The 12,135-nt window shown below is 38.1% G+C and overlaps 1 protein-coding gene across 2 annotated transcripts in view; it reads left to right on the top strand.

Annotated features, from left to right (window-relative positions):
* mybpc3 (myosin binding protein C3) overlaps positions 1-12,135 on the top strand; it is a 36,480-nt gene that overhangs the window by 10,225 nt on the left and 14,120 nt on the right. Inside the window, exons 7-22 of one of the 2 annotated variants that reach the window (XM_038700595.1) lie at positions 2,276-2,335; positions 2,462-2,464; positions 5,383-5,546; positions 5,646-5,778; positions 6,013-6,015; positions 6,190-6,314; positions 6,421-6,526; positions 7,207-7,373; positions 8,858-9,023; positions 9,099-9,205; positions 9,291-9,320; positions 9,414-9,553; positions 10,012-10,086; positions 10,935-11,094; positions 11,426-11,530; positions 11,669-11,857. In XM_038700595.1, the coding sequence (XP_038556523.1) occupies positions 2,276-2,335; positions 2,462-2,464; positions 5,383-5,546; positions 5,646-5,778; positions 6,013-6,015; positions 6,190-6,314; positions 6,421-6,526; positions 7,207-7,373; positions 8,858-9,023; positions 9,099-9,205; positions 9,291-9,320; positions 9,414-9,553; positions 10,012-10,086; positions 10,935-11,094; positions 11,426-11,530; positions 11,669-11,857 (1,733 nt within the window). The remainder of the gene's footprint in view (positions 1-2,275; positions 2,336-2,461; positions 2,465-5,382; positions 5,547-5,645; positions 5,779-6,012; positions 6,016-6,189; positions 6,315-6,420; positions 6,527-7,206; positions 7,374-8,857; positions 9,024-9,098; positions 9,206-9,290; positions 9,321-9,413; positions 9,554-10,011; positions 10,087-10,934; positions 11,095-11,425; positions 11,531-11,668; positions 11,858-12,135) is intronic. The other variant, XM_038700596.1, reaches the window with a different exon arrangement.

Below are 12,135 nucleotides of genomic sequence, written 5' to 3'. Positions count from 1 at the left end.
ATTCGTTTATATATATATATATATATATATATATATATATATATATATACATACATACACATTCAACAGAGACTGGTAGAATTCATTGTGATCAGCAGGGCATAAGCAATTGATAATGTAGGAAACAGCAGACAATTGTACATAATCATTTGCATCAGTCATTTCAAGTCATTTGCAATTTGTTTAAAACAATGAGAAAGTGCTTTTATGATGTGCGCAAGTGACAAGATGAATGTGGAGGTTGAACAATTAGTTTTGAGAATTTCAATTCTGATCTGAGAAATGCACCAAAGCGACTGAGAAAAACTGTAATGACTATTTAGGAAATATAAATGTATTTTTTTCTTCAGCCATTTAATGACTCTCAAATTAGTTTCTTTTTTCAATTAAGACAGTTATCAAGTGATAAAAAATGACACCAGTACAGTAAAGTCAGGTGTATTTAAATCATATTTTAAGCACCATCCAGTGTGCGTTACTCTACATTTCCATATATACTGTGTGGGCAGCATAGTGACGGGAACACTCAGATTCATGAAGATAATTTAGATCTTAACGGGCTGAAGAGGTTGTGCAATAGTGTCCAATGGAATTAAAGAGTTTTAAATTTTTTACAGACACAGTTGCCAAACTTCAGTGAATGATTATCATGTTTTGAGTTACAAGTAACTGTGGGAATGCTAACTTATTAGGAATGAAGGCGCTAAGAAGAGAAGTGGACCACAAACAAGGTAGTAAAGGGGTTTGTTGCAACAATGGAGGCTCCATTCATACTCTGAGGACTTTGATTGTTAAAGAACAGACAAATCAGGACCAGGATCAGAGACTCTTTCTCTCTCTCCTGTGGCCTGTTTCTTCTCTGTCTTAAATTAAAACAGAACCAGTGTTGTGGATGGTGCAGCCTCCAATCTGTTGGATTTTGAGAGAATGACCACAGAAAAAAAGACTGTGAGAGAGCTAAGAGGACTCAAATTCTAAATCCTGGGTATAGTCTCTAACTATCGTAGATGTCACTGTGTTAACCTTAGACTCAGGCAGATCTTGATCTTGAGATTTGGTTATTAAACTATTAATTAACATGCGCTGGTTGCAGCCTTCAGCTCTCTCTGATCTACTCTTGGGTCTCAATCAAAACAGCAGATCAAGCTGCACAAACAGCTACCCGGCAAAGCGAGCTTTGACGGTGGTTTGATCGCACTGAAAGTGCAGGATGTGCTAAGACTGAAAGGCTTTTCAGTTGTTGAGCTCTTCCACAGGGTTGCCACATAGAGGAAACACAGCTATGGTGTGTTGTAACGTCACCACATAAACCAAGCACACAGTCCAATCTCTGCCCATGTATTTCATCCCACTGATTTGAGTCAAGCAGACACTACTGTGACCGTTGTTTTCTTTAAGCTTGAGTGTTTTGTGTTGTTCTTGCTTGGATGACTACTGCTGCTCATGGATTAAAAGAATAGTTTGACATTTTGGGAAATGTGCATATTCACTTTCTTTTCCAGAGTTAGATGAGGGGATTAAGACCACTCTCACATCTTTGTGTTAAGTTTGAAGCGTTGGTATTTGATGCCCTGGGATGAGACCATGCTCGATTAGCCTAGCAGGACTAGAAGCAGGGGTAAACAGCTAGCCTGACTCTCTTTAAAACAGGTGCCCTGGTAGCCTTATGGTTAAGGTACACACACATAATCACGCAACGTGTTCCTTTGATTGATCCCCCTTGCTCTCTCTACCCCCTTGTCTCTGAATTTGTGTTAAACAAATTAGATATACTGCATCAATTAGCGGACCTGGTTGGCAGATTTATAACTTTGAGCCAGGCTTCCTGTTTACCCCTGCTTCAAGTTTACTGGCTCCATGGTAAACACACAAACATAGAGTTGTATAAATAAATAAACCTTTTTCCCAAAAGGTCGCACCGTTCCTTTAAACATGGCAACACCTGTCTCTCCAGCAAAACATCTGCATGTTCATTCATGTATTTTATGCATAAAACCACTCATTTTCGTTGTGTAGAGTGATACTGTCCAATCCAATTTCTCTTCGTTAATCTTAGCTTGATTTTAGTGTTTAATATTTCTGTTGTTCAGTACCACTCAGTATCCTTCTACACATGCTTATTGGACGAGTAAACAGGAAAATAATAATATTGTGGATAAGCCAAGAAATGAAAAGAAAAGTATTAACATTGTTCTTTTCTTTGGATAAAGTATACAAGTAGTCTTCTGTGCTGTTAATTTTGATGTTGTTCTGCTGGTGGCTAATATTTCTGCAGTAGTACAGATGGAAAGGAAGATTCAGGAGAGCTGGACTTCAGTACCTTATTAAAAAAGAGGTAAGCAATTATAAAATAGTGACTGTCATTTGTAGACTTTCAGGATAAGGTAACAGCAGTTTTTCCACTTCTTATTATCTAACTGTGTCTCACTTTCATTCTTTCTGGATTGCCCTGCATCTTCAGAGAGTAAGCTGCTTCTGCATTTTTAAACTAAAAGTTGGAATGATAATACTTACCTTCACACACATAAGCCTGAACCTTAACTCACAATGCACAATGATAATTTAGGGTGATGTGATGTGTCCAATGTGTCAGGATTTTAACTTGAGGTTAATGAGGTTTGGCATCCTTTTGAGTTCAAAAGCATCTTCAAGTTATTTAGTTTCTCTGCCAGTCAAAATACAGTGTACTGTCACATTGAAATATACATACAGCAATTTAAGTCCTGAAAATCCAATTGCCCTTTCTTATCTCACTTTTATTATCACACTGACCCCACAATTAATCATGTTATCACTAATATTGATTTTTTTTTGTCTTGAAGGGTGTTTTACTCAAACTACAATGACTCGAACAGCAACACTTCTTTAATACCTATCAAGCATAGAGTTTCTGTTGTTTCTTTTGATCATCGATTCACCCGATGAACTCTCTTTCTCTGACTTTACTCAAAAACACAAGTCACCTTCAAAACACATCACTACACATTGTGTATCACACTCTATTGCCAGATTTGTATTGTCCGCTGTGCATAAGAAACAAGAAACAAAGAATAATGATTAGCATATGACTTTAACTGACCTTGTTTTTTGGGCCTGGATGTGCTGGCTTCACTGCAGTTTAACCACTGGTATAATACATAATTGAGTTTGAAAGGGAATATTTCTAATATGCTGATCGTGTTGCTTTTGGAATGCTGTGATTTGACTTGTCTGGTTTGTTTTGCTATATTTGCCTCTTGGGTTCTACCTCTGAATGAGCAGCAGTTTCTTAAAATCCTCAAATCGGTAAGAAACTGCTGACATGCTGCCTTGGTATAGAAGGAAAACTTTGTTGTGCATGCATCTTCATCTGTCAGCATTTAGTCATCTAAAGTTATGTATTTATTTACGGGAAAAACAACAGTTTATTGTATCATTTCATAAACATTATTAAAGATGTAACAATAATTAAAATGATAATAATTAATCAATAATATGCCAATACAAAGAAATGCATTGTTTTCTAATTTATATCATAAATTATATAGTAGAAATGTGCATACAAATCAGTCAATCTGTTTTTACAGATGTAAAAACGTACCCAAGAGTTAATAAAATAGCGTAAGTCAACTATTTTCATTATGCTTCTGTACTTTTACCGAATCAAGATTTTTATTTTACTTGTTTTTGAGTATTTTGACACTGCGGCATTGTTACTTTTACTTAAGTACAATGAATACTTCCACATCTGATAGTGGTGTGTGTTTCTTGTTGCATCTAAGCTTGACTGAACAAGTGAGTAAAATGTTTTTTTTTTCACATCACCTGCCTTGTTTTCAGTCCTCTGCATTTTAGAGAACATGTAGTAATGCACAGATCTTGGAATCAAATGTTAGGTGAAAGCTGTTAGGTGATTAGGGCACCTAGTGGACAGGTGTGGTAGAAACACATAAACTAGTGAGAGGGAGAGAGGAGGAGGAGGACTTTTTTGAAGTGCAGGACCACACAAAATAACAAATGGCTGTAAGATGAAAGGGAAGAGGTATAAATCAGCATTATCAAAACCAGGCATTTATATTGTAAAATGTTTGGCTCATGCAAGAAATGAAAATGTTTGTGTGGAAAACACAGTGTAATTAGGTAGAATAAATAAAATAAATAGAACAAAAATAGTTAAGAATAATTAGTTTTTAGTTTACATGATCAACCTACTGACCATTTTAAATACTATAAATTAGTAAACAATGTATGAAGTTGACTAATCATCAGTTGCTTTTTAGTTATTCATTATTGTTGTAATCATAAAAAATAAGTGATAATGAGTAGTCATCTGTTAATGAAGTATTACCAAATGTTACTAACTGCACCTCTCTTATAGCCTACTTCCTTTAGTCCATATTACAGTTTTTCTCATTTGCTTTGGTGCATTTCTCGAATCATCCTTAACATTTGCTAAACAGTAAGTGCATTTCTCGAAACAGGTACAACACAGTGGTTTACCTGCAGAAGCCCGTAACTTGCTCAAAATCCTTAGTCTATCTCTCAAAAGCAAATCTTTATGTCATTGAACTTGTCAGTGCCATCAGAACGACAAGTCCTTGTGTCTTATTTATGAACAAGCAAGTCAAAATGTTTAGCCATCTTGTCAATATAACAGAAGGAGAAAAAGAAAAGAAAGAGACAGGACTGTCGCATGGGATACACCCCTTTGGCTGACATTCTGGTCTTTTATATCACAGATTCTCTTCCACATCACAACAGATATCTTCATCAATTCAGGTTTACACATTTACAAAAAAATTCTAATAGACATGTATAGAATGTCTATCTATATATATTACTGCTCACTGTGTATTGTTACTGTTTACTGGTATTGAGTATTGGTATGAGTGTTGCTATTGTGATGTTGTTGTGGTCTATTCTTACTTTGTTTATGGTCCTTAAGAAACAACATTTAGTTTAGATATATACTTGTAGGCAAAGGATATGGATAAAGTATTTTAACTTTGATTTTTGATAACGTGTTCAACCATTTTGCATGTAGTGACTAATGCAATGAACTTATGCCTAGATGTTTTGGGGGGTAAGATTATTCAACAGAGACTGGTATAATTCATTGTGATCAGCAGGGCATAAGCAATTGATAATGTAGGAAACAGCAGACAACTGTACATAATCATTTGCATCAGTGTGTCAAGTCATTTGCAATTTGTTTAAAACAATGAGAAAGTGCTTTTATGATGTGCACAAGTGACAAGATGATGTGGAGGTTGAACAATTAGTTTTGAGAATTTCAATTCTGATCTGAGAAATGCACCAAAGCGACTGAGAAAAACTGCAATAATGCAAATTGTAAACTCTGTGGTTTTAACATATTTTCTCTGGGTGGTTTACATGGATTAGTGCTGTGCAGGTGAGTTCAGAGCCTGACCTGGACGTGTGGGAGATTCTTAAAAATGCTCCATCTTCAGAATATCAGAAGCTTGCTTTCCAGTATGGCATTACTGACCTGAGAGGCATGCTGAAGAGACTGAAGAAGATGAAGAAAGAAGAGAAGAAAAGTGCAGGTTTGTGCAGACCTTATAATAAGATCTGATTTTAACCAAATGTGAAGCATAGACCTAATTGTTACTGATTATTGTATGTCTAACCTTTCTGAAACGTAGCTTTCCACAAAAAGTTGGATCCTGCTTATCAAGTGACTAAGGGACATAAAATAAAACTGGCCGTTGAGGTCGCCAATCCAGATGTTGAGGTGAAATGGCTGAAGAACGGAAAAGAAATTCAACCAACTGGAAGGTTAGAATTTAGAAAGAAGATAGATAGATAGATAGATAGATACATACATACATACATACATACATACATACATACATAGACATGATGTGCCTGTGCATGAAGCATTCAACAAATACAGCAGCAATCCTTGATTAAGTTTGTGAACTTTTTCTCTTTTCTCTCTGTTTCTCTTTTGCACCTGCTTTTATCAATATATGGATGAACTCCATCCTTGTTTTTTCATTACATCACTAGCAAGTAAGTGTCCAAGAGCAAATTATTTTCACCTACATGTTTTCAACTTGTCTTAGAATGAATCTTTCTGAAAAATTACGTATATGCCACAATACTGTACTTTATAAAATACTGTATTAAAAACTTAAATTCCTACTATATATATATTGTGTAAAAATCTTCCTGGTCTTTGTCAAGGTTCATCTTTGAGAGTGTTGGCAACATGCGCTACCTCACCATAAACCACTGCTCCTTGGCTGACGATGCAGCATATTGCTGTGTGGTGGGAGAGGAAAAATGCACCACTGAGCTTTTTGTTAAAGGTATTTAAAGTTTTTAGGACAATTACAACATAAAAAATACAGAAAATATAAATGATCAAGATTAAGAATTGCGGTTCAATCTTCATCTGTCATCTGTTTTCTGCAGAGCCTCCGGTCCTGATTGTAAATAATCTGGAGGATCAGATGGTCATGAAGGGTGAGCGGGTGGAGTTAGAGTGTGAAGTCTCAGAGGAAGGAGCCAATGTTAAATGGTTAGATTTTCTTCTTTATACTCACAAATCAGCTGTCTGTTAGGAGCTCCATTATCATCATATTGGATCATAAATCCCTATGGTAAAGCTGCCAGCCATGCAAATCAAACTAGCAAAATGTACCCCATAAAGGTTCAGTTACAGTAGTTAGGTGTTGTTGCTGACATACTAAAAACAATGGCTATAAAATCAATGAGCCGTGGTTGGATTGACAAATGATAAATGTTAACTACCACCAAATCAAATCAAAACAAGTAGAATTAAGCTACTTTTCAGTCACTTGCAGTGCCCATCACTAAAGCCACCCAGCAGATGGCATTTGAGCTTGTCATGTAAACATACAGGGCACTGGCTCAGTGACATACTGTGGCATGTTAATTATCACCTCAATGAAAAGATCACCTCAGCATTGTCCTGAAGGAGACATTTCGGCAAAAGCGTATGGGCTTTTATTAAAAAATCTTTGCACAGTATCAGTGATAAATCTAATATACTAAATATATATAAACCTACTATATCAAGTAAACCACTTCTCTAGGGTGTTACAATTATGTATCTAGTCCAAGCATGGGTGTCATATGATGTTTGAAATATCTACCAGATCATTAAAGACCTGCACCGACGTTTAAATACGACCATTAATCAAAATTATTTTGGTTGCTGTGTGAATTTCTGTGCAGGGAGAAAGACGGTGTGGAATTGACAAGAGATGAGTCTTTCAAGTATCGCTTCAAGAAGGACGGGTGCAAACATTTCCTGATCATCAATGAGGCCACGAAGGAAGACTGCGGACACTACAAGGTTAAAACAAATGGCGGCGAGTCCATGGCTGAACTCCTGGTGCAGGGTGAGTGTCAGTCATGCGTGTGATGAGTACAGTATGAACCACTTTTGTGAGTGATGAACACACATGAACAAGTGTACATTCTCATACCCCAGCAATAGTCTTGTGGCCTTGCCACTCCTGGCATGCTGTCTATTTTTGGGATATAGTGTCTCTTGCCATTGCCTGCATCATTCTGACAAGGTTACTGCAGTGTACGCAAGTCCAAATGCCAGCTAAAGTTAGAAGACGTGGACCATATTTCACCTGAAGGACACAGGTCTGCACAAGTGACATTTTTTCTCTCTGTGGTCTTTGTTTCACCTGTCTTTGTTTTCTGTATTGCTGTTACGTTTCATTGATTTAATCTTTCTTAAAATAATGTGTCACACTTTCTCTATAGGTACTTTCCTTATACTCATATTTCTTTTGCTTCTATGTGAGTAGAAAATTAAGTCTTTATTTTTTAAGAGTAAGTTGAGGTTTTAAAGTATGTTTTATTACTAGACTTCCCTCTAGTACCAAGTAACAACAGCATGGTGATGCCGATGAAAGATCTGCACTCAGATTCTTACATAGCAGTCAGATTTTGAAATTTCTTCAAAAACTTGATGGTTTTTAGTATATTTGAGATGTAGCATGTTTTGCAGGTTAATTTCAATCCACAGGTGATCTAGAAATGATTGGTGAGGACGGTTCAAATTCATCCGCTCATGGATGTAGGCAAAATATAGACACGAATACCCCAGCTAGTTTCACTCTCTTTTTTTTCACTACCTAGTATCCATTTCATGTGAGCGTTCATTATGAACCAAAAAAACATTTTAATCATCTCATGACAGCCATCAATGACCTTTTCTGTGTTTTCCCGTAGAACCAAATGTGTATCCCAGGGGTTGTTGTGTGTAGCTCTAAACCTGACCTTTGTTCCTGCTCTCGGCCCAGTTAAGTTTATCTGGCCTGTTAATTGAACACAGAGCCTGCCAAGAATTACCAACTGCCATCATGCAACTGGGATCAACACCTCAGTCCACAGCAGAACTCCCATTATAATGCCATTCCCACCTTATTTGCCCCCACTGGCAGCCAGCCGACATAAAACTCCTGCAACCTTTTCAAGGAGCGTGGTGTGAGTTATCTCGCCCAGATAACAATTTCTTTGGGACAACTTTAATAACTCCTGTGTACGTTATTTCTTGTACAGTAATAGCCTGAAGATCCTGGTCTTCATATCCTCCCACTTTATTTTGTACCATGAATGCAATTAACTATATCGCTTGTGTCTGTTGCTAAGATACAACACACAAAGCCCACACAAAGATAATAAACAGCTCACTCTCGAACATATTATTACCATATTATCCTCACATACAGTAGCTGCATCTCTTTTTTTTTATCACATTAAATTCACACACCATCATCTTGTTGCATCTTTTTCCACCGTCTCATACAGTAGCACCTACTCTGAAGTCTGAAGGCCTGAAGCCTGTGTTTTTCTGACTGTGTAGAGAAAGAACTGGAGGTATACCAGAGCATTGCAGACCTTACTGTGAAGGCAAAGGATCAGGCGGTGTTTAAGTGCGAGGTGTCAGATGAGAGCGTGAGGGGAACCTGGTACAAGAATGGTGTAGAAGTCAAGTCTGATGCCAGAATAAATATCACACATATTGGCAGGTGAGGACACTTTTACACGTGTTAAATATACTGCATGTATTCTGTCCCGCGAACTAAAGTTTTGAAAACTTTCAGGATCCACAAGCTGACCATCGATGACGTCAAACCAGAGGATGAGGGAGACTACACTTTTGTGCCAGTTGGCCATGCGTTCAACCTTTCTGCCAAACTCAACTTCTTGGGTAATATTGACACTGTTACTTTTTAGCCTCATAAGTGAAAATTATACTTTTTTTTCTTAAAGATTTACACCTCTCTTTTCCCTAGAGGTGAAGATCGATTACGTGCCACGTCAAGGTACGGCAAAATTACTCTCTTGTAGCATGCAGCCTAAACCAGCTAAAATGCAAGGGTACTTGTTCATTTGAACTCTTTCTCTCATTTTCTAAGATCCTCCTAAGATCCACCTGGACTGTATGGGTCGCACTGCCGACTCAACCATTGTGGTGGTGGCCGGCAACAAACTGCGCCTGGATGTTCCTATTACTGGAGACCCTGCTCCCACAGTGGTCTGGACCAAAGGAGAAAAGGTAAAACTGACAATTAGACTTGTGTTAGTAATCAGCAACACACCGTCTGACATCCACCACAGTGCGCACTGTAGGTGAGGTCTGAAATCTGAGGCTTACTGTAAAAGCAATGACTAATAATCAAACATTAACAATATACTTGAAAGCCTTACTAATGCTGCATGTAACATTCAAAAACAACGTTGGCATATTTAAACAATATGTGGTACAGTTCTAATATAATAAAAGCTAACAGGCTAACAGTTCTGATTCTGATTCACAGGTTAGCGCTGTATTGATGTTATGACACCTAATGCTTTCAGGCCTGCTGATACATTTGGCTGGGATACTAACATGCTTTAACCAACGTCAATCAATGATGCCTACCAGCACGCTGGTCTTTGAGTTGAGGAGGAAGCGAGGTCACAAGCCCTCTCTGTCCCCTTTGGCTTTTACTGCTTTGCTCTGCTCAAATGTAGGCTAGTTCTGTAAAACATGATGGAGAAGGGAGGAAGGGAGGACCAACATCCTCTTGGACCCTGAAGGATGGGGATGTAAGTCTGCATGTCCCGTACGAACATATGCCTGTTTGTAGTATTCTGGCTCTGAAATCTAAGTCAGTATATTGAGAGCATTGCCGTCGTGTCCTTGGAAAAAAAAGAAAACAATAAACTCACCTGTGGTGTACTGGATGCAGAAATGTAGCCAGTGGAGAAGTTGCAGTCTACATGCAATTCCCCCTGTGTTGCAATTGTGTTGCCACTTGAGTTGTGAAAAGATGATGTGCACAGCCATCAAAACAAATCAAAAGAATTGATCTTGAACTACTTGACTGAACAGTTTGTTTGTTATATTGATTTACTACTTTACCACCCTGGAAAAAGAACAAGCTGCAGCAGTAACAACAACAAGCAGATAAAAATAAGAAGTTCTCCACTGGCTTTCTCTGTACATGTGTGTTTTGCTTTTATGTCTCAGTTTCACATAGCACTAAGGTAAAAAAACTGCATGTGGTGTTACTCAGTATCGGCCTATGTCAGTAAGGTAAGAGCATGTTCTCAATCCTCCCACAGACAGAGACAGGTCAAAGGAAACTGGGCAGGAAGTATATTTTTTATGGCCACTTTATTAATTGACACCTTGAGTTGTGTGTTTAAATCAGCATGTGCTGCTGACTTTGAAAAGCATTATTTCCTTCAATAAACTTTGTGTTGGAAAGTGTTATGTTTATCATCTCTAGTGACAGTTACGTGATGTTTGTATGCCTCTACTACATCTACTGTACCAGCATCTTTACCTGTCATATGTGCAACAGAACTATCAATCAGTTAAGAGTGAGAGGAGACTAAAAGATTCTCCACGCACACAATCCAGTCTAGTAACTCTGCTCTGATACACGTAGATGGTCACCGAGGGAGATGGTAGGGTCCATGTCGAAACCACCAAAGGACACTGCATCTTCACCATCGAGGGGGCCGAGAGGCAGGATGAGGGAATCTACTCTGTTGTTGTTCGAAACCCCGCTGGGGAGGACACTGCAGATATTAACGTAAAAGTTGTCGGTAAGACAGAGCTCCACCCGTTCATTTTAATGAGAGCAGTTCAATCAGGACAGGAGAGTCTCAATTTGCATGAACAATTATTATTTGGCATGTGTACAATGAATATTAGAAATGTGAAAAGACTTAGAGCCCATCGTAATGATATGGTATTAAAAGGGGTGGTGAAGTCGTAGTGGTGCCCCGAGGGAGTCTAGAAATGCTAAAGATCTGGGTGTGATGAGGAAAGGACTTCTGCTGGGTTTAAACTGGGCCTGGGTCTGATGAGAAGGAGGTGAATGAATTAAAAAAATATGAAAAAAAACTGTGATTGTAATGTAATGTATTCCCCCAGATGTTCCAGATCCTCCCCAAGCTCTCAAAATCCTCAGCGTGGGAGAGGACTCCTGTGTTGTCCAGTGGGATCCCCCTCTGTTTGATGGTGGACAGCCAGTTATTGGTAAAAAACAAAAACACATTAAAATGCTTCATATGTTTTGAATTATTTGGAAATGGCATCCACCTTTATTGTCCTGACGAGCCCAGTTGATACAACATGGAAGCCAGCAAAATCATTTGCGTCCATTTTAATTCTCAGGCTATGTGCTGGAGAGAAAGAAGATAAAGAGCTACAGGTGGATGAGACTGAACTTTGACCCTTATCCTGAAACAACTTATGAAGCCAAGCGGATGATTGAAGGAGTGGCGTATGAGATGCGAGTGTATGCTGTCAATAGCATTGGCATGTCTCGTCACAGTCCAGCCTCACAGCCTTTTGTGCCAGTCGGTGAGTCCAGCAGGTTTAAACCAACTCTTATCCAACTTGCTTCAGTTCAGTTAATCATTTTCAGACATTTGCTCCACTGCATATTCAGTGAAAGAAGCTGTTTCCATAATAGATTATGCATTTATCAGTAGATGAAACAAAGATTCATATTTGTGAACTCGCTACACTACACTACCATGAAGATGTTGATTGATGATTTTTATCTGGATGATCGATGGTAGACTCAGATCAAGTTGACATATGTATCTTTTTTTTTTTTTTTTTTTTTTTTTAAACCT

This window comes from Micropterus salmoides, unplaced genomic scaffold (genome assembly GCF_014851395.1).
Source record: "Micropterus salmoides isolate LMB-PRFRI ecotype aquatic unplaced genomic scaffold, ASM1485139v1 Ms_hic_scaffold_6, whole genome shotgun sequence".
NCBI classification, from domain to species: Eukaryota; Metazoa; Chordata; class Actinopteri; order Centrarchiformes; family Centrarchidae; genus Micropterus; species Micropterus salmoides.
Note: the sequence above shows the minus strand (reverse complement) of the source record. Positions and strands in the feature narration are given on the sequence as shown.